Source organism: Macrotis lagotis, chromosome 1 (genome assembly GCF_037893015.1).
Source record: "Macrotis lagotis isolate mMagLag1 chromosome 1, bilby.v1.9.chrom.fasta, whole genome shotgun sequence".
Classification (NCBI taxonomy): domain Eukaryota; kingdom Metazoa; phylum Chordata; class Mammalia; order Peramelemorphia; family Peramelidae; genus Macrotis; species Macrotis lagotis.
Genome location: NC_133658.1, coordinates 353,130,783 through 353,153,596, shown reverse-complemented (window position 1 = coordinate 353,153,596; position 22,814 = coordinate 353,130,783). Strand labels below are relative to the sequence as shown.

Below are 22,814 nucleotides of genomic sequence, written 5' to 3'. Positions count from 1 at the left end.
GAAAAGGAGAACCCAAGGTGTGTGTGTATAATAAAAATAGCTGCCATTTTCCCATAGCACTTAAAATGCAAAGCCTTTTTGCATACTTTATCTCATTTGATCAGCATAGCAACACTATGAGAGAGGTATTATTATAATACACGTTTAATAAATGGGGAAACTGAAGTTTCAAGAGGTTGAGTAAATTGTTCAGGGTCAAACAGTGTCTAAGGTGGAATTCAAAACCAGTTCTTGACAATAAATAATGGATATGTAATAGAACCTTGGATACTCTTTTAGCTTCAGTGACCCAGAACTATTTTCTTCCTTACTGGATTTCTCCCTCAATCACTGCTCAAGAGGGAATGAAGATATGGAGGTTGCTCAGTATTAGAGCAGATAGATTGCTAGATTTAGAGTCAGGAAGACTTAAATTTTAATTTTACCTCAGACACTAACTAGCTCTGTGACCATAGACAAACCTCTAAACCTCTCTGTACTTTATTTTCCTCATCTGGAAGATAAGGGAATTGGACTCAATGACCTGGAAGGTCCCTTCCAGCTCAAAACTAATGATTTTAAAATCAGAGTAAGTGCTATTTTCCTCCCCCACCTTGACTCCCATACCACAAAATGTAAGCTTCTTGAAGATTAGAACTATTTTTTATTTGTATCTTTGTAACCCCAGTACCTAGGACAGTGTTTGGTACATATTAACAAATTCTTATTGAATGAATAAAAAAAAACAATTTGCTGTACTGTGGAGGATAGCTCCAATTGTAACTTTGGAACCAGGTGCCTTACCCTCTCCTATAATGAATATACAAAATGAGAAGTGAATTTTCTGTGACTTTCTCAGGTTATCCCTGCATATTACGACCCAAGTCCAGTCAAGAGTCCAAGCCTCATACTTGGGCACAAAGATCCAGAGCTACATTAGCATCTTTGTTTGCTTTCCCAACAACCCTTGGTTCCATGTCCCTCCTTAAGATACCGTGAACAGGGTCCAATTGCCATCTTGCACTTGGAGATACTAAGGCTCTAATATTTTTCCTTCCTTGATAGGTCCAATGCAGGAAACTGTCAAGGATTTTTGGAGGATGATTTGGCAGGAGAATTCAGCCAGTGTTGTGATGGTGACAAATCTTGTGGAAGTGGGAAGGGTAAGCTGTTCAGATAATGATTTCTCCAGTAGCCACAAAAGCTAAGGCAAAGTAAAACTCCATTCTTAGACTTTGTCTTCTTCATGAAAAGAGTTAGTTGCCCCTTGAGGGATACCACAAAAAGAGGGTCCAATAGAAAAAAAAAATATATATATATACACATAATATGTGAGGCACCATTCTTTAGGGGGTCTGACATTCTTTCTTCTCCCAGGTCCTAATGTCCAAATCTAGTTCATCTCCCCAAAACTTTGCCTTTCTCACCACATCATTTACCTTCCTATCCTCAGAACCATTTTCCTCCACTTTCCACTCTTAACTTTTTTAGTACTGCTGTGATAGCACTTACCTTACTTAAGCTGACTGGAGTTTCACACTGCTCCATCGCCTCTAGGCACTAGAGTTAATTTGGCCATGCCCAGCATGGTGGCTGCCAACTAGGCATTTATGTGCTTCTATATCTGAATGGATCCATTATCTCATTATCCTCCCAATATGTTGAAGGCCTTCTTCTGACTCTTTACTCTTACCTGGGTGCTCTTGCAGCCCTTAGGCTGTCTGTGTGTTGCCCTTCATTCTCTGCCTCCCTTTTCAGCCTTTCATGTCTTTTAATCTCTGTTACACCATTTCTGACACCTATAGCATAGCAGCCACCCACTAACCCAGGTCAGCTAGGTACATTTAGCTTGAAATCCCCATTAAGTCCAACTTGTGTGTATTAAAAATGAAAGTTCATGGTAAGGTTGATTCTCATCTCCACAAGCTGAGTTTTACTCTTCCTATTTTCTATTCTCTCTCCTTTTGCTGCAGGTGAAGTGTGTTAGGTATTGGCCAGATGACACAGAAGTTTATGGAGATATTAAAGTCACATTAATTGAAACAGAGCCACTGGCTGAGTATGTCATACGCACATTTACCGTTCAAAAGGTAAGCCTATCCTTTGGGTGTTAATCATGAGGCCTTGGTGGAAAATGAGAGAGAGCTTGCCAAGATATATAGGATAGGAACAGGGAGAAATGTATGATTTTTAGCTCTGGAGACAGGGTTGACCACTACTTCCCACCTCCCCATCTCTTCTTACTCCTCTATAATGTTTGTCTTTCATTTTTTGAAGATAATCAGGAAAGTGATACCATGACAAGTATATGAATTGGTTTTGAGTGAGAGGGTGCTGTGCTAACTTACCAGTTTTACTTTCTCCTCTCGAGTCATCTGGATCTAGTGACCAGATTTGAATCAAGACAAGTGAAGATGACCCTGCATGTGAGCCAATCGGGGTTAAATGACTTGCCTAGGGTCACACAGCTAATAAAAGTTAGGTATCTGAGTCGGGATTTGAATTCCCATCCTCCTGATTCCAAGGCTAGTGGTCTATCCACTATCCAGTCACCTAGCTGACCTCCTCTGTATGCAGCTGAGGATGACTAGTTTGGTGATATGTATTTATTTCTCTGTGTGTGTGTGTGTGTGTGTGTGTGTGTGTGTGTGTGTGTCTAGCTCTATGTAACTTCATTTTATCTTTGCACTGTGCTCCATCTATACCGACTGATTTTAGCATTTTGGCTTGGAAATTATCTTGTCTGCATTAGGGGAGTGGGTCAATATGAACTGTGAAGAAGACATTGATGACTGGGAAAGAAATGGTTTCTCTTCTAAGAAAGGAGAGCATTTAAGATAGAAAGGACAACAGGACCTGCAGAATCAAAAAGGAGGGAATGGAAAGATGAATGAATGAATAAATGAATGAATGAAAAAACAGTTCTTAAATGCTTATTATTGGCTAGGAATACAAAAGCAGAACAATCCCTATCTCCAGTAGCTTGCACTCTACTGGGGGGGTGGGGTATAATATACATTCTTATATGTAGTGACCAGAAAGGAGCTTTGCTACTCACCAATCAGAACAGCTCAGCAGCAGAGTTCATACTTCCAAAGCTCAGTGGATTAGCTCCAGCAGGGAGCTGTAGGCAGGGGAATGATTCCTAATGATCAATTCCTAGAGGTCTTGTTCAGAAGTGCTCTCCTTGGATGGAAATAGGGGAAGGGACCCTGGGGTGCAGGGTCAAGCCATATTGCATGATCACTGAATAGCAAGTTATCTATGGATATTAGCCATCAACTGGTGAGTAGACTGCAAGCTCAACATCAGTCACCCATGATAGAAGAGCAAAAAAAAAATGTTACCCTGGGGAGGGAGGCAACTAGGTGGCAGAGTAATATAGCACCAGGCCTAGAGTCTGGAAGACCTGAGTTCAAATCCAGTGTCTGACACTCATTAGCTGTGTGATCCTGGACAAGTCACTTAACCCTGTTTGCCTCAGTTTCCTCATCTGTAAAATGAGCTGGAGAAGGAAATGGCAAACCATTCTAACATCTTTGTTACCAGAAACAACCCAAATGAGGTCATGAAGAGTCTGAAACAGTTGACTGCAACAATGTCACCTTGAGCTACATGAGGACTCTGAAGATCATAGAACAGAGATGTTAACCTAAGGTTCATGAACTTGTTCCTTTTTTAAAACATTAATAATTTGACAATTTATATTTGATTATAATTATTTTCCTTTGTAATTCTATGTATTTTGTTCATGTGTTTAAAAACATTCAGAGGGGAGGGCCGTAGGTTTCACCAAACTGCCAAAGGGGTCATTCCATGCCCCCCCCCCAAAAAAAGGAGAATGGCTGGTCAGCTATTCTTTGCCCTGATCAGGTCTAATCAGGATTATCCTGTCTAGTTCTGGACATGATTTTGGAGGAAGTGCATTGACATACTAAGACACATTCAGATAAGGGTGACCAGAAGGAAGAGGACTGGAAACCAGGTCAAAAGCAAGATCAACTAAAGAAAATAGAAATGCTTAGCCTGAAAAAAAAAAAGTAAACTTGGGGGACTATCACATGGAGGAAGAAATTAGTCTTTCTATGTGTGGTCCCAGAGAGTAGAACAAGGAGTACTGGGTAAAAGCTGCAGAAAGAAAGATTTTTAATTCAGCAGAAGAAAAATCTTAATTTTTCAGCTGTCCAGCAGCTGAATGGGCTGTCTTAGGAGCAGTGAGTTCTCTATTACTGGAGGTCTTTAAGGGAAGGTCAGACAGCCACATGTTAAGGATGCCATAGAGGAGATTCCCACTCTGGGTAGAATTGAGTTAGGTCTGAAAATCCCTATTCTGAGTGTGGTTGCAAGACTCAGGTAGATAACTAAGAATTTCAAACTCCTAATATTTTGCTAATGCTTAATCGTTTGTGAGTTTCAGAAAAAACCTTAGATTTTTTGGAATCCTGTTATTTTTCTTCATTGTTGGTTTAATGATTTTGAAGTTTTTCTTTTTCTTTTCATTTTATTTTCAACTCTAATTCTTTCCCTCCCACTTTCCCTTACCCCACTGTAAAAAACAAGAAAAACAAAACCCATTATAAATATATAGTCAAGTGCAGCTAGGTGGTGCAGTGGATAAAAGTACTGGCCCTGGAGTCAGGAGTACCTGGGTTCAAATCCGATCTCATACACTTAATAATTGCCTAGCTGTGTGGCCCTGGGCAAGCCACTTAACCCCATTTGCCCTGCAAAAAAAAAAAAAAAAACCTAAAAAAATATATATATATATATATAGTCAAATAAAACAAATTCTTATATTAGCCATGTCCAAACATATATGTGTGTGTATACATGTGTGTATGTATGTATATTTATGCTGTTTCACTTCTGCTGTTTCATGTTCACTTTGTATATGCTTAATATTTCTTAACTGCTCATATGATTTTCCCAACAGAAGGTAAGCTGCTTGAATAGTGCCTAATACATAATAAGCACTTAAATGCTTATAAGATGGATGGATGGATTAGATTTTGAATCAAGTGATCCTAGCTTGAATCCTGCCTCTTATCTGCTTTTTTATCTTGGACAAATCACTTAACCTTTTATTTGGCCTCACTTTCATTCTTTATAAATTAGGGATACCAGTGGTTGTCTGGGAAACTGTCCATTTAGCAAGGCTGTAGTAAAGGAAGCATTTTGTAAACTGTAAAGTTCTATATAAATATGGGCAACCATAATGATATAATTAGTATTACAATTTCTGAAATAGTGTTAGTTCATCTTCTGAAGACATTCCCTAAGAAAACTTTAATCGAGGCAGGCAGGTTATACAGAGGATAGAGTGCCAGACCTGAGTCAAGAAGGCCTGAGTTTAAATCTGACCTCATAGAGTCACTAACTGTGTGACCCTGGACAAGTGACTTTGATTCTACCTGCCTCAGTTTCCCCATCTATTAAATGGTAGTAATAATAGCATACCCCTACCTCCCTGGGTTGCTCTGAGGCTAAATGAAATAATTGTAAAGCTGAAACCCAATGCCTGAAGCATAATGTTAAATAAATGATCATCATTTTATCATCATCATCATCATCATCATCATCATCATCATCATTACTTTTAATTTTATTGTTGTTGTCATTTTCTAGAGTCAGCTCTGATCTGACCAATGGATTTTCCATCAGTGTCTCTTGGCAGGAGCAGCTAGAAGGGGGAAGGGAGGGAGGGAGCAATGATGCATCTTGTGATGAATGAAAGAAGACCTAGGTTGTGTTTTCTCCTCAGAAAGGCTACCATGAAATCCGTGAAATCCGGCTGTTCCATTTCACCAGCTGGCCTGACCATGGGGTTCCATGCTATGCCACAGGTCTGTTGGGCTTTGTCCGGCAGGTGAAATTCCTCAACCCTCCAGAGGCAGGGCCCATAGTGGTCCACTGCAGGTAAGTGCTCACTCCGCAGATTGGCTTCTCATCTGCCTTCTTTGGCCCCCTTTCCACTCCTTTGGAGGCAGCTAGGTAATACAGTGGATAGAGACCTGAGATCAAATCTGACCTCAGAAACTTTCTGACACTGGGCGAGCCTGTTAGCTTCTATCTTCCTCAGTTTCCTCATCTGTAAAATGGGAATAATAATAATAATAATAGCATCTACCTCCTAGGACTTTTGTGAGAATCTAATAAGATAATGTCTCTAAAGTGCTTAGAACAATACCTAACATATAATAGGCTCTTCATGTATATATATATATGTATATACACACACATATATATATATATATATATAATACCCATCCAGCAATAACTTTCCACAATCTCTTCAGCCTCAGACAATGGTATCCAGGTCCCTTCCAACTCTCAAGCACTATGATATGGCGATATACACAAACTTTCTTCTGTTCTTTTTAGGGAGATAAAAAAAGACAAACTTTAAGAATGAAGTTGATAATATGGGTTCCACAGACCCCTGAGGGACAATGAAAAGATTTTTAGGGAGTCTGTGATTTTGAAAGGGAAAAATAATCTTTATTTTATTTGCCTTGGGTTTATTTGGTAATACTTTATATTTCATTTTATACATTTAAAAACTTTATTCTGAGGGACAGCTAGGTGGCACAGTAGATAGTGCATGGGCCTTGGAATCAGGAGGACCAAATTCAAATCCAACCTCAGACTAGCTGTGTGGCCCTGGGCTAGTCATTTAACCCCAATTGCCTCAAAAAACACCCCTTTATCTCTAGAATACATAAATTTCTCCAGGGCAGCTAGGAGGCAGTCAGGAGGACCTGAGTTCATATCTGGCCTCAAACACTTAGTAATTACCTAGCTGTGTGATATTGGCCAAGTCACTTAACCCCATTGCCTTACAAAACAAAATAAATAAACCCTAAAAGTTTAAAAAATATGTAATTCATAAATTTCTCCACTCTCAAAGGGGTTCATAATCCTCAAAAAGGCTAAGAACTTACATTATCGCAATTTTTGGTGATATGTTGGTTTTTTGGAACGTTTTTTGGCATCCTCTTAGCCTGATATGTGTTGGGCCATTTGATCACTAAATATTTAAAATTTAAGCCTAAAAGGGGCCTCAGTTATAATTTACTAATCTTACTCCTTAACTTCACTCCATCCTGTATTCCACCATCTAGTGTCATCAGCCTCCTTGCTGTTCCTCACACAGGAAAACTCCATCTCTACTCATTCTCATTGGTTAACCTCAATACCTTTGTCCCTTCTTGCTTCTATTTCCTAGCTCACTGCAAATCTCAGATAAAGTTCTGCCTTCTGGGAGAAGCCTTTCCAAGATTCCCTTAATCTTTGTGCTTTTTCTCTGGGTCTCTCCCCCATTGATCCTTTATATTTCTTATTTCTGCATTGAAATTTGTATATTATCTCCCCTCTGATACCTGGACCTCCTTGAGAGTAGGACTGTCTTTTGCTTTTCTTTGTAGCCACATAAACATTTCCTGGCACAAGGTAGGTACCTAATAAATGCTTGTTGACTGTGCTCCAGAATGATCTGGCCTGGATCTGAAAACCTGAGAACCACCCCTACAGAGATTAAAATATTTCAGCATTTCCCAAGTTATGCACGCACACACATACACACACACACTGACATCTCAGACTCCAGGCCAGGGGTGTATTAGGCCAGCACATATCAGTTTTCAAGATGATTGTTAAACTTTCAGAAATTAGCAAATGAAATGCTCTAAATCTAAGCTTGAATTAGAATTTTTTTCTTGTCTACATTCAAGTGGTGGAGAAAATGTGGATAATGTGGAAAGAATGGATAATTAAAAAATATGTCATGAGTATGTGTTTTTGAAGAATAGAGGAAAATGTTAAACATTTTACAGCACATCCTAGACTAAACCCACCAGGGGTTTCAGGGAAGTAACCAAACTCACAAAAGAATAACAAGTGATGATATTCCCAAGATAATCCAAGCAAGAGCTTCCGTTGACAAATTTGTACAACTTACATGATTTACCCTGACAAAGATGCCACAGGAAAAGGACAAATCGAAATCAAATCACCAGCACTAGGTTGAACTTCCTGCTGATTTTTATGGGTCATTTTGACTGCCTTTAATGGGAAAAGCATACTAGCAGGCATGCAACTATTTCCAAGTATGTTCATTTATATTGGTCCCAATATCCTTGGGAGACCATGAGTACAATTCATGTCAGACCTTGAGACATGAGAGTTTGAATTCTGTCTATGGAATTTCCTATCTGTGTGATCTTGTTCAAATCCTTAACTTCTCTGAGCATTAGTTTCATCTTTCAGGTTGTGAAGAAAAATCCCTTTGTCACGTAAATAAAAGTTTTTTGTAATCACTTCTATAACCTGTATTTGTTGACTCAACCAGTACTGGTTGCCTAATTTGCTTGTTTTTTTATTTATTTGCTTTTTTCTTCTCTCCTCTTACAATCTCTACATCTGTATCAGGGGCTATTTACTACATATATATCATTGACAAAGACTTCGAGATAAAATTTTTCCTTCTTCCTTTTTAAAAGGCATGGTTAGTAATATTAACATAACCCTTCACATAGTTTTGGAGATGCTATCACAGCCACCACACCATATTATACAGGTCTAAGTAAACAGTTGCAGAGTGTTTTGAGGAGACTCATGGGAAGAGCCAGATGGTTTTTTTCTCCCTGGTAGGTAAGCTACAACTCAGTGAGCCCCCATGGGAGAGTGGGCTTCCTATATTGCAGAAGATACAGGTCTATTCCCACTCATTTTAAACAATGAAGTTTCACAGCAAATGAAAAATATATTTTCTGTATGTTGGCTTTTGACAAAACTCTATTGATTCAAGATCATTGAAATGTCCCTATTGGGCTATATTTCTGGATTTTTATACTCTTTGGCTTTATGACCGGCTTATATTTCTTCTCTTTTCTTTACCCATCCTTCCTGTGTTTATTTCATTTTCATGCTGTATACACCAGCTGTTTCCCTAAGAGAAGCAAGTGATATGTGGACCAAAATTTAGCTAAAATGAAAATATACTTAACCTTCTCCCCTGCTGTCCAGATGCCTTTCATGTTTATAACCACATTTATTTGTAGAAAATGGTTTTTTTGTATCTGTGGTTCAGTACAATTAACTCATCAACATAATGATCTTTAAAATCACACTTAGGTCTGAGAAGTCCCTAGGGTGGACAGTAGGGTCTCACTTAGACTCTTGACATTTTGTGTTTTGCACTCATTCAGCATCTATATTGAGTGTCAAAAAGACTAGGTTAAACTTATCCTATATCTGATTAAGCATCTTGGCAAAGATTCTCTGATCACTTAGCATTCATTTTAGCATTATAAAATGAGATATACTTTTTCAAGGTCACTGACAATGGAGAGGATGAGGACAAAGGCTACCATGAAATTCCTTCTTCTAGATGACTTTCCCTTCTACCATTAAGCCATAACAGACTTTTACTCCATCCTTTGCTCTCCATATCCCTTCCTAATTCTTTCTCCCTTCTTCTCTTTCCACCTTTCTCTCCATTTTTCTCCCATTTGAATACTATGTAAGTAGTTCTATTCTTGTGTTATTATAGTCAGAAGGTTCAGTGTGCAATTAATTCATCAATGAGCATTAATTAAATGCCTACCAGACCAGACACTGTGCTAGACCCTAGTGATTCGATGATTCAAATGACCCTGACCTCAAGAAGCTTATGTTCTATGAAGTGTAGTAATGCCAAATACATCTTTTCTTTCAGTGCTGGAGCAGGAAGGACAGGTTGTTTCATCGCCATTGATATCATGCTTGATATGGCAGAAAATGAAGGTGTGGTGGACATATTCAATTGTGTCCGAGAGCTCCGCTCCCAAAGAGTCAATCTAGTGCAAACAGAGGTAAGTAACCTCTACTGGAGATGAAAAATCTAGATATATAACACATACTTAGTCTCTGGCCAAGAAATTCCCAGAATGGGGTAACATCAACATTCAGAAATGTTGTTTCTTCCAAAAAATTGAAGAATCTCACTGAACTTATTGCAAGAGAAGAACTTGAGCAGGCAAATTCTTGCAGCCAAGATTGAGTGTCAGGAGACCCTGGAGTCTGGTCTCAACTTTCTTACTCATACATGGTGTGCTCTTGTACAATCTATTTACCTTTCTGAGCCTCAGTTTCTGTTTCTGAAAATAAGATTTCCAATTGGCATGGAAGAGTAGAAACCCATTCATCTAGGGAAGCTAAATGAAGTATGACTAATCTTACACTGAGGCATCTAGGTGATACAGTGGATAGAGCACTGGGCCTGGAGTCAGGAATATTTGAGTTTAAATCTGGCTTCAGATATTTACTCAGGGTGTAACCCTGGGTTTAACCCTATTGTCTCAGTTTTTTCATCTGTAAAATGAACTGGAGGAGGAAATAACAAATCACTACAGTTTCTTTTGCTAAGAAAATTCCAAATGAGGTCACAGAAAGTCTGAATAGACTGAAACAACTGAAAAACAACAAAAATCTTCTATTGGCAATGAGACGAAACCAATCTGGCTTCTCCTAGAATACTCCTTCTCAAGATGGTCTACAATTGCATCCCTAATTCTAAAAGTCTATGATTCAAACTATTTTAAAATATATAACAAGTCTTCTTAGAGTCTGAGGTAGATAAAGAATGTGCAATAGGAGATCCATGTAAACAGTATTCCCATTAAACTTTTACTTTCAGAAAGTTCTTTGAAGGGTAAAAAAATATCTTAGAATAGAAAACTTTCTTATTCTAATGGCTATTGACCAATAGAACTGGTGCCTGACTTGGTAAGGTAATAGACTTCCCATCATTGAAAGTCTGCAGTTAAGGATTGATACAGTAAAAGGGAGACTATGAGAACTGTTAGATGATCCCTAAGATCCTTTCCAACCCTGGGGTTCTATGGTTTTGATATCAGCCTCATAGAGTTTGGAGAAGACTGCTATGAGCTGCTATAAGTAAAGTGCTTTGCAAATTTGTAGGCTTTCTGTAGCTATCAGCTGTAGAGTTGGTGTGATTCATAGCTTCTGAGATCTGAAATTAAGAGAGACCTGTCATGAGCCCTTCCTTCACTGTGAGAATGAGAGGCCTGAACAGTAGTATACAGTAATACACTGGGAATTCTTTTTCTGCTTCTCATGCATACCCATGGGCAAAAGAGAAAAAATTATATCAAGAAGAATTCTGTTACAAGTTTATAGGAGGCTCCTGTAAGACAATGTTAATAAAGTATTTTGCAACTTTAATTTGATATATAGTCAGCTATTGTTTTTCAATTTATCAATACATAGGAGGTATCACAATAGGTAAGCCTTGGAGACAATAAAAATTAAGTTCAATCCAGACTCAAATAAAGTATGGATGACCTGGGGCCAGTCACTTATCCCTTCTGTACCTCAGTTTCCTCATATGTAAATCAAGCATATACTTCCCAGGGTTGTTGTGAGGGTCACACGAGAATATTTGGCAAGTGCTTTGTAGACTTTGAAATGTTATTTGTGTTTGCTATTACAATTTACTGAAGAAGCCCTAGGGTTAGGTCCCCTAAGTATAGCTCAGTGGAGCATCATGAGATGTGTCCCATCTCAGCTCCCCACTAAGAGCTTCCCTATGAATAATAGTACATTCTGAAAAAGCACGTTTCTGTTGGTAAACCAGAAAGGAATATAGCTCCCCAAAGTGCCTTACTTACATCTAAGGAAAAACTTAGCTTTGGGAGAAATCTCCTTTTCCTTCCTAATACTCTCCCAACCACACCACCCTCTTCTCAGTTCCCACTGCTACTTATCATATTGCAGTTCTTATTCCCTCTCAGCTCATCAGCTGCAGTATTTTCCTAGGTGATATCCTAGCCCCTCTTGTCTCCTTTCTCCATTCAATTTGGTACATGTTGCCAAATTAATTTTTCAAAAGCAACTAAAGATAAAGTGATGCAGAAAAAAGAGTACTGAATTAAAAAGAGACAGAAGACTTGGATCCAAATCCCAGCTCTGCCACTGGCTACCTGTGTCATCTTGGGCAAGTTTTGACTTCTCTGGGACTCAGTTTCCTCAACTATAAAATAAGCAGTTTGGGCTAGGACATCCAATGTTCTTTCCAACTCTAGAGTCATGTTTCTCTGATCCCAGGTGTTAAAAATATGAACTACTAATTTATGATGTAGCTTGTAATGCCTCTTCATCCAAAGATCTCAGTAGCTCTCCATGAAGATTGAATTCATTGTTTCCAGTAGCAACCTGTGGTGAATGACTGAGTTGTTGCAGGGGTAGAGACAATCCTTAGCTATTAATCAGAGTAAAAACCAAGTCTGTTGGATGTACAGTAGAAGTAGATGTGATGAAAACTCAAGGAGTCTGGAGTCCAAATAGAAAAAGGGTCCTCAGATGAGCTTAGTATAAGAAAATTCATTTTCTGTGGAGCCTTTTTGCCCCATGAAAGTTGGAGTGTCAGCTATGTTGATTTCTCCAGATCAGTGAAAAGGTGATGATAAAGCTCTCACTCCCTTGACCTCTAATTGTCATGGCAAAATTAAAAAGTCCCAGCAGGGTCACATAATTATATTGTAGAGTTGAAGATAAAAGACTGTGAGAACAGAATTCAGACTACCTTTGAGAGAACAAAATAGTCTTGCTTTGACTCCATCAGTATATGAATGCTTGAAGCCCTTGGGCATATGCCAGTTTTTCCCATCTTCATTGCCAAGGAACAAGTTAGAGGTCATCTCATCTATCACTACTTTGTCTTCACTCTGGGCTTCTCCATTCCCAGGCAGATCCAAGCTGAGCACCTTAACTCACTGGAATGATATTCCCATAAATGTTAACCCTTTGAGAGACCTCCTTGGTCTCTCAAAATCTGCCTTAGACAGGACCACCCAGGTTAGAGGTCCAAAACATGAAATTCAATGCTGACATTCTAAATGAAGAAATTCTCAGTCCCAACCCTGAAGCAACAAAAAGAAAAAACAATATTCAGAAGAAAAATGTCCTTATGTTGTAATTCACTTGGAGACTAGCTAAGATCCCATCCTTTTGAGCCAGTTTTAAGAAAATTCATTATGGATCAATTTAAGTAAGTAGGAGAATAATGAGTCTGGCATAGTGAAAACAGAACTGGATAAAGAGAACTAGATGACCAGAGTTTGAGTCTCAACCTTTCTTTTTCAGGTATATGACCTTGGAAGACATTTTACTGCTCTAAGGCTCAGCTTCTTTAACATTAAATGTCCCCAAAAGTCTGGTCACACTCTGTTATTGTGTTGTTTAGTTGTTTCAATCATTTCTAACTCTTCATGATTCCATTTGGGGCTTTCTTAACATAGATAATTGACTGATATGCCATTTCTTTCTCCAACTTATTTTAAACATAAGAAATTGAAGCAAATGGGGGTTTAAATGACTTGCCCAGGGTCACACTGCTTCTGAGGTCAGATTTGAACTCATCTTCCTGAGTTCAGTTCTAGTGTCCTATCCACTGCATTACTGAGAGTCCCACCCCACAGTCTCTGAACTCATGTTTCCATGGCACTTGAAGATTTGCAAAAATCCTCCAGGTTAATAATTCAAGTATGAATAAATCCATTTTGTTTCTTAGGAACAAAGAAAGAGTATAGCATAGGAGATGGAGGACTGGCATTGAAGTTAAGAAAACATGAACTTAGGTTCAAGCACCTCCTACAATGGTATATCCATTTTCTTGTCAGAGGCAAGCAGCAGGAATGGGATGAGGTTTAGGGGAAGTTACAATCATAGGCCTCACTAGGGAGAGTCTCATCTGGAGTTCAGCTTTTGTGAGGACAAAGTTACTTGAACTTTTTTTATTTTAATTTTTTTAAAGTACTGATGATTTCTGTTTTTTTATATCACTTACATTTCCCAGTATAGACTCCTTTGCCTCTTCCTCACAGACAGCTATCACTTATAAGATGGTTTTTAAAAAAAGAGGAAGAAAAAGATCACCAGCATTAACTAACAGATTGAAAAAGTAAGAAATTTTATCAACAATCCAGCATCTCTGCAAAGAAACATTCAGAGGCATCTACTCATATCTCTTGTTTGGAGTCAAAAATGGTCATCATAATTTCACAGCATTCAGTTTTAATTGGTGGCATTGTTTCCATTTACATTATAGCCCTTGTACATTGTTTTCCTTGGATCTATTTTGCTTTGCTTTGTATTATTAGTTCATAAAAGTCCTTTCAAGACTCATTATATTCATCATGTTCATCATGTTTTATATTACCAAAATTTGATATCCATTCTTCATTTTGATGGGCATCTATATTTTTTCCCAGTTCTTTTGCTATACAAAAAAAGGACTAAAAAAAGTATAAATATTTTGTGTTGTAAGGAAGTCTTCCTTTTTGCCATTGATCTCTTTGAGATATATGTCTCAGTGGAATCCTGGGTCAAAGGATATGGACTCACTCCTCATTAGTCATTTAATTCATATAATTGCAAACTGCTTTACTGGACTGTTGAATTAAACCACAGTACTACCAACAATGTATTAGTGTGTTAATCTTTCCACTCCTCCTCCAACATTGACTGTTAACTTTTATCATCTTTATCAGTTTCCTGAAGGGTAGGTAAAATCTCAGGATTGTATTTACTTTCATTTCTCTTGTTCTCCATGATTTGAAGAATTCTTTCATATCTTGTTTAAAATTCTTTTGAGAATTATTTCTACTTATCTTTTGAAGACTTAGTTAATGGGACAGGCTTCCTATTTCTCTAATTATTCATGCTAACTAGATGCAAAGCTCAATGATTCTAGGCTCTACAAATATTATCAGTGCTCTCTAAATTTCAGAGCCCTAGGGGCAGCTAGGTGGTACAGTGGATAGTACTGACTCTGGAGTCATTGACTGAATTTGGCCTTGGACACTTAATAATTACCTAGCTATGTGACCTTGGGCAAGTCACTTAACCCCAATGCCTTGCAAAAAATAAAATAAAATAAAAATAAAATAAATTTCAGGGCCCATATTCACCCTGCCATACTTAAGTTTCTGCTGGCCTCTAACAAATTTCAACTGTTTGACCTTGGGAAAATCATTTAACTTTTAAGAGTCCTAGGTAACACTATAAGACACTTACCTATCTGTATTAGTGGACAGAAATTCTTCCAGGAGTAGTTCACTGAAATCACAGATCTAGATATATATACCCACCACCACCACCTTAAAAAATAGCTGAGGAAATAAAAGTATCATGACTTTTCCTAGGTTATATATCTCACTCATGTCAGAAGTATGATTTGAACTCAGGGGTTCTGACAGCAACTCCAACATCTAATGATTGTATCATACTGTATTTAAGCATCCCAAGGCCACATAACTAGTGAATGGAAGATCTGGAATAAAACTCTCTACAGATCATGCAAAACCTTAAATAAATAACTACTTTTCCCGGCCTTCGCAGTCTTGCTTCAGTCTGAATTTAGCCTGAAAAAGTCAGTGTCAACAATATCTGTATGGGCTTTAATAGGCAGTGAATGGAATTCTTGCCTTTAGGTTGAGCCACTCAAGATGGTATTGATTTGGTTTTACTTTAAGAAAAGAAAAATTAAGTCACCAGAGAGCCAGTTAAGGCCTAGACTGTGTTTACACAATCACTATGTGGTCTGGATTTTTTAGCTGTTATAAATAACTGAGTTCTCAAGGGTTGATCAGATTGATTAGGCAGTAGATCAGTTAGTTTAAGATGATTGAAAACTGCTTTCTGCCCATTTCATCCATCTGTTTTTTTTCTCTTGTCCTTCTAACTATACTTAGAGACAAATGTGGATGTCAAACATAAAAACTTTATTTCCCAAGCAAAGGAAAAGGTGTGAGAGGAGACAGCAAGCTACCACCATGACTTTGCCTGGCCCCTTCCTCTTTAGCAACATACTGAGACCAACCTGTCATTGCCATTTTCATTCTCTTTGTTATCACAGTCATCCTCTTTCATTTTTTAAAAATTTATTTATTTATTTTCATCCATATGCACATGTATATTTTTAAGTTATAAAATTTCTTTCCACTCTCCCTTCCCACCCCCCCTCCCCATTGCAGTCAACAGTCAGGTTATCATTGTGTGTGTGTGTATATATATATATATATATTGATTAACAGGTTTACAAATTAGTAATCATCCTCTTTCATTTACATAGAACTTGATGTTCATTAAGATTCAACAATCCAACAAAGCCTGTCTGTTGTTGAATCATTTTCAATCATATCCAACTCTCTGTGACCCTATTTGGGATTTTCTTGGCAAAGACACCCAGAATGGTTGCCAGTTCCTTCTCCAGCTCACTTTACAGGAGAAAACTAAGGCAAACAGAATTAAGTGACTTACCCAGAGTCTCACAACTAGTAAGTGAGTTTTTTCTGACTCAGATCTGGTGCTCTATCCATTGCACCATCTATTATTGTTATTCCTATTTTACTAATGAGGAAATTGAGGATATAAGAGTAAAAGTGCTTCATCTAAGATCATGGAGCTAATTAAGATAAAGAATTTTTAAAAATCACAAATTGTGTGAAAAAGAAGATAAGCTTGGAGGGCATCTAGACAAATTGGTACCTGAATCAGAATTCTCTCAATGATTGTCTCAACAAATGGTCATTGAATCTCATGACCTCCAGGGAGTATCATGGTCCTCCCCAGCCCAGTAGTCTGTAATCTCTTTGCATTTTCTTCAATTAAATATGATCTGATTTGATTTGGCACACTAATGTAGCCTATGAAAATCATCCAACTAGACTTTGAATCATCTTTAGATTTGACCAGCACATCATCTTGCCTTCATTCAGTTCACCAGTTGGCATAAATGGCAGTAACAGAGAGCCACCTTTCAGAAATCCCAGAGCCTCAGAGATCCATTGGAGTGCCCCCCCCCCCCAGTGGAGATAAACCATACAGGACTCCTCTCTGTCCTGTCATTTAGACAGATGTCAGTCCTTCTAACTCCACTGTCCTCTACCTCACATCTTCACCACTTGTCGAAAAGCAGAGAAAGAGAGACTTTACCGAATGCTTTGCTGTAATCTAAGAATACTATGTCTACAGCATCCCCAATCTACCAGTCTAATTATCCTGTCAAAAAAGGAAATGAGGTTAGTCTGGCATGACCTGCTCTTGATGAAGCCATGCTGGCTTTTAGTGATCACTGCTTCCCTTTCTGAAAGCTCATATATCATCCCCTTAATAATGTGTTGTAAAATTTTACCAGGAATAAAAGTCGAGCTCACTGGTCTGGAGGTTTTTGTTTTTGTTTTTAATTTCGCTTCTTCCCTTTTTTGATAACTTGAGACAACATTTACCATTCTTAGGTTCAGCCCAGCCTTTCAGGAGCCACATCTACCAGTGATTGTTGGACACCAGCTGGTCTGGTATACCTAGGGCAATGATCTTCCAATGGCAACATTTTCCTGGATACATTTGTCACAAGACCAAAAGATTTAGAGAAATAATCTTCTCTTTGTGTCCCAAGAACCTGGCCATTGAGACCATTGAGTATGAGCTTCTCACTTTATGGATGAGGAAATGATGAAACCAAGTAGCCCTCCCAAGTTCAGTGCCAGAGCTGAGGCTTGAACCCAGGACTCCTGTCTTCTAGTTTTGCTCTTTTGGATCTATCATGTTCCTATATATGATTCCTTAATTGCAATAAAAAAGTCTTATTATGCTTTTTTAAAAATATCTCTGTTACTTCCTGGTATGACTATCCCTTTACCTTCCTACCCATTAGAAGCATATCTTTGAGCAAATAGGTACAGTTAAATAAAACAAATCACCAGGTGGCCATAGCTGAAAATGTATGGCTCATTCCTCATATGAAGTACACCATTTCCCTGCTGTGAGATAGGAGGCATATTTTACCATCAATCTTCTGAAGTTATGATTTGGTCACCATGTCAGTCATCATCAAAAGTCCTTCAGTGTAGTTTTCCTTTGTAGTATTTCAATCATCATTCAGATTGTTTTCCTTGCTCAACTTAATGTCACTCAGCATCAGTAGATATGAATCTTCCCAAGTTTCTTTGAATATTTTATATTCATATTTATTGTGACCAAATAACATTATATTCATGTACAGCAATTCATTCCTATTTCAATTGCCTAATCATTGGGAACCCTCTTGCCCCCAGTTTTTCTTCATGTATTTCTTATCCTGTTGCTAGAATTAGTTTAGTCTTAATCAATTAATTATTTAGTTTTAAAGTTATCCCTGTGTGTTTCACCTTCCTGGTTGCCTGAACCTTTCCCCAGGCATGCATAGCCAGTGTTTAGAAGTACAAAAAGGGAAGCTATCTGGACCTAGACTATACTCTAGAAGTCTATTGGGAAGAGCAGGCTAACAAAGAATTAAGTATCACACCTGGGACCAGATCCCCATATCAGCTCTTGTAAAAATGCAGGGAGTTGAGCAACATAAGAAAAAAATTGCAAAGTCTGGGCAAAAGAGAGAGAAAAAAAATCCAAGGGCTTCTATGTCTATCACATGATCAGAAATTTACTGATCTAAAACCAGAAAGAATTTTTAGAGGCCCTTTAGTCCAACATCCTCATTTTACATATGAATAAAACTAGGTGGAAGAAGGTTAAAGTGATATGATTGCTGAAAATAACACATTAGTAAACACTAAATCCTAGATTTGAACCCAGGTCCTCTGACTTCAAAGCTATTGCCATTCTTCACCTGATCATATACTTGTTTTGTTTTTGCAAGGTAATGGGATTAGGTGACTTGCCCAAGGTCATATGACTAAGTATTAAATGTCTAGGGCTGAATTTGAACTTAGGTCCTCCTGACTCCAGAGCCAGTGCTCTATCCACTGCTCCACCTAGCTGTTCTCACCATGCACTTCTGAATCCAGGACTGTATAATATTGATCTTATTTCAAAGATTTAGATTGATATTATTCCCCATGTCAAGGAGCATTTGTTTCTGGCAGAGGATCCTCCCTTTCTCTGTTCTATAACTTCACCATGGTTTAGGGTCAACATTGTAGATCAATACCCAGAATATTCAATGCCACTCTCCAACCCCCAGGATAGAGTAGTGATAACTCTCTAAGCTAGTTGGGTTACCCAATCTGGACTCACAGAAATCTGGAAGTCAATGCATTAAGTGGAAATATGTCTTGCCCAAAATCTGAAGCTAATTATCTTCACATGATTCTTCCTCCAGGTATGTGGGCTCATTAAGAAGACTCAATAACAATTCAGAAAGTGTAGAACATGCAGAATTGGGGCAAAAGAAATTAGGCAGTCTAAGAAAAATTTTCTATGAAAAATAATAGCATCTCACATTCCTATAGCTCTTTAAAGTTTATAGATCACTTCATACACCAAAGAATTAGTTATATCTATAGATTAAAGATGAAGAAACAGGTCAGAGCACACATCTATATGGAACGTTGTGTTTGCTTTTGGGTGCCACATTTTAGAAAGGGCATAAATGAGCAAGAGGAAAGAGACTATACTTTAGGAGGAAAGGAACTGGGGATATTTACTCTGGAGAAAATATAGCTGTTTATAATAAGCATTTGAGGGGCTTTTTATGTGGAAGAAATATGAAGGGGTATCCCAGTAGTATGGAAAGAATATTGGATCTGGACCAAGAGGACTTCAGTTAAAAACCTCACCTCTGATAATTACTACCTGTGTGGCCTTTAGGTAAGTTACTTAGCCTCCATGGACCTCAGCTTACACATCTGTAAAATGAGAAGGAGAGACTAAATGGCCAGCTGCTGAGATTCCTTCCAATTCTAGATCTATGACCCTATGGTCCACATATTCTGCTTAGTGCCAGAGACAGAACTAAGAGAGAAGGAACTGATGGAGAAATATATTTGTTCTCAATGTTAGGAAAAGGTTCCAAGCAATTAAGGTCACAGATTTAAAACTATTAAAGACTTTAGAGGTCATTGAACCCACTCCTTCATTTTATAGATGAAGAAAGAGAGGCCCAGAGAAATGAAATCACTTGTCCAAGGTGATTCAGTTCATTAAAAGCCTGAGGTAAAATTTGAACCCAATCCCATATCTATTGCTTTAGATATGTCCCCAAAGTTCAATGGGCTTGCTTAGAATACCATGAGCAACATTTGCTCTAGAGTTCTTAAAGCCAAGGCATATGATCATTTGTCAGGGAGGTTATTCCTATTTAAGTAAGGGTTAGATTAGACAGCTCCTGCATTCCCTTCTCTAAAAGTCTGAATTGTTACTTTTTAGGGAAGGAAGGAAACAAGCAATTTTTAAGCACCCACTGTGTGCTTTTGTACACTGTGCTAAGTACCATACAGATATTATCTCATTTGATATTCTCAGTAACTCTGAGAGATAGTTGCTGTTATTATTCCCTTTTTACAACTGGGGAAACTGAGTGAGGCAAAGGTTAAGTGACCTGCCCAGAATCACCTAGTAGTGTCTGAGGCCAGATTTGAGCTTGGTTCTTTATGACTCCAGATCCAACTTTCTATCTAGTGTACCACCTAGCTATCTCTAGTGTCATAGCAGCTAGTCAGGATCAGAACCCAGGTCTCCTGATTTAGTTCCAGTATATTTTCCACTTTCTGATGATATCTCATTAAGCCTGAAGGGTAATTAGGTGGTACAATAGACAGACCCTGACCTTGGAATCAGGAGGATGGGAGTTCAAATCTGGCCTCAGACACTTGACTTTTACTAGCTGTGTGACTTTGGGTAAGTCACTTAACCCTGATTGCCTCACATCCAGGGTCATCTCCAGTCATCCTAATTCATATCTGGCCACTGGATTCAGATGGCTCTGGAGGAGAAAGTGAGGCTCCCCTTTACTCAAATCCAATTCATGTGCTTGTCATGGCATCACCTCCCTGATGACATGGTCTTCTTCAAAATGAAGGACAACCAACAATATTAAGCCTGATCAGTTTCCTTTTGCCATTTTAGGAAGATTTTTCCTTAAAGAACAAAAAGATCCTGAATAAGAATACTTTTTCCCTGAGCAGTGATTGGGATTTAACAATTTCTTAACCTCCAGTCTTCTTTCTTTTTTTCTATATTCCATTTCTATATTCTCCCATGAGTTTAATCTCATCCTATCATCATCCTAACATTTCCCCCCAGATTTATGTGACCTAAGATCATGGGATCTTAGATTTACAGCCAGAAAAAGACTTCAGAGGTCACAGAGACCTGCCTTCTCATTTTAGAGATGAGAAAACTTAGGCCCATGGAGACCCTCACAGTTAAGATTTGAATCCAAATCCTCTAACTTCTGATCCAATGCTATTTCTGCTATAATAAGCTTCCTCCCCTGTCACATACAATGATAATGGCATATTAATCACTTATGAAGCACACATTGATTTCCCTTGTGAGTTCAATAAGTTTCCTCAGCAAGAATGGTCCTTACATCCTAAAAGAGATAGCTCTGGAGAGTGAGCATTATACATTAAAACTCATGTACTTGTAAAATTGGAAGAACTCTTAGAGGTTATCTAGTCCAACCTGTAACGCAGGTTCTCCTTTCCAACATTTGACATGTGGTCACTGATGCATGGGATGAATCTAGGCTAAGAGCTAAGAGCTTCTGTGTTCCTTATTCACATTTGAGGGAAAACCCATCATAATTAGCTGTAAAAATGTTTTCTATTGATGTATGTTTCCAATCTCAATGACTTTTGAATTGTAATTAATCCAAAGTATAATGAAAAGATGTATGATGTAAACCATTCATGACTTGATGATAAATTGTGAGAAATAATGGTATAAAAAGCACTAGACTTGAAGTCAGATGACCTGGGTTAAAATCCTGGTCTACTTTTTGTTGCCTATATTGTAATAAGTGGCTTTTTCTCTGGGCCTCAGTTTCTCCATATGTAAAATTAAGGAAGTTGGACAGACTAGCAGATGATATCTAAAAACCCTTCTAATTCAATGTCTCAATAACCATGGACTATGAAGTGCATTCCCAGTTTTTACTTCAGCCAATCTCATCTTCATGGCAAGAGTGACTTTCCATTTGGGTTTCCTTGAGTTATATCATGAGAAACTACTTCACATGTCCAATCTTTCCTTTGGCTTGGCAGGAGCAGTATGTGTTTGTCCATGATGCCATCTTAGAAGCCTGCCTTTGTGGCAACACAGCCATTCCTGTGTGTGAGTTTCGGTCCATATATTATAACATCAGCAGACTGGATCCACAGACCAATTCCAGTCAGATAAAAGATGAATTTCAGGTAAGAACTGATTTGTACACCAGTCAAGAGGTAAATTAATTTGGCCATATGTTTTTGGATGAGAACTTATGTGTCTCCTCACCCAACAATGTACCAGATTCATGTTTTATGGGATGCCCTTTGCTATACATGCAATGATATTATATCATCAGATTTCATGAGCACTAATTTTTCTGAGAACTTTCAGAGACTGAAATCCTGGGAAAGATGCATTCTGGAGCCAATAAGCAATAACACATATCCCAAGAAGGGTGAGCTAAGATCTAGGCTCTTATCCATGAATTGGGAAGAACCACCAACAAAACCATCTGTTATGGTTATGTGACCTTTCTGTTTTCAAATATAATCCTTCATGTGTTATAACTAAATAATTTCCTAGTTGGAAACCAAGATCAGTCAATATTTTTGCATAATTGGGTTCATTGTCCAAGCATAGGGTCTATTGATGCTAACAGATGATTTATTTTTAATAGAATATGTACAAGTTGTAGGCAAATGTAGAGGACAATACTGTTTTGTTCCCAGTACATGGGAAACTGGAGGGGAACAGGTTTGCAAATATCACTCTAATCAGAACAGTCTTTGAAAAGAAAGAAAGGAGAGGAGAAAGCCCAAGTCAGGTAGCAGTAGACTTCTTTA

The 22,814-nt window shown here is 38.1% G+C and overlaps 1 protein-coding gene across 3 annotated transcripts in view; it reads left to right on the top strand.

The window, feature by feature from the left end:
* The window catches only part of PTPRT (protein tyrosine phosphatase receptor type T), a 1,378,737-nt gene that overhangs the window by 1,316,756 nt on the left and 39,167 nt on the right, over nucleotides 1–22,814 (top strand). For all 3 annotated transcript variants that reach the window (XM_074211996.1, XM_074211997.1, XM_074211998.1), the window contains 5 exons: nucleotides 1,045–1,142; nucleotides 1,953–2,069; nucleotides 5,741–5,895; nucleotides 9,695–9,830; nucleotides 22,026–22,175. In XM_074211996.1, coding sequence (XP_074068097.1) covers nucleotides 1,045–1,142; nucleotides 1,953–2,069; nucleotides 5,741–5,895; nucleotides 9,695–9,830; nucleotides 22,026–22,175 — 656 coding nt within the window. The remainder of the gene's footprint in view (nucleotides 1–1,044; nucleotides 1,143–1,952; nucleotides 2,070–5,740; nucleotides 5,896–9,694; nucleotides 9,831–22,025; nucleotides 22,176–22,814) is intronic.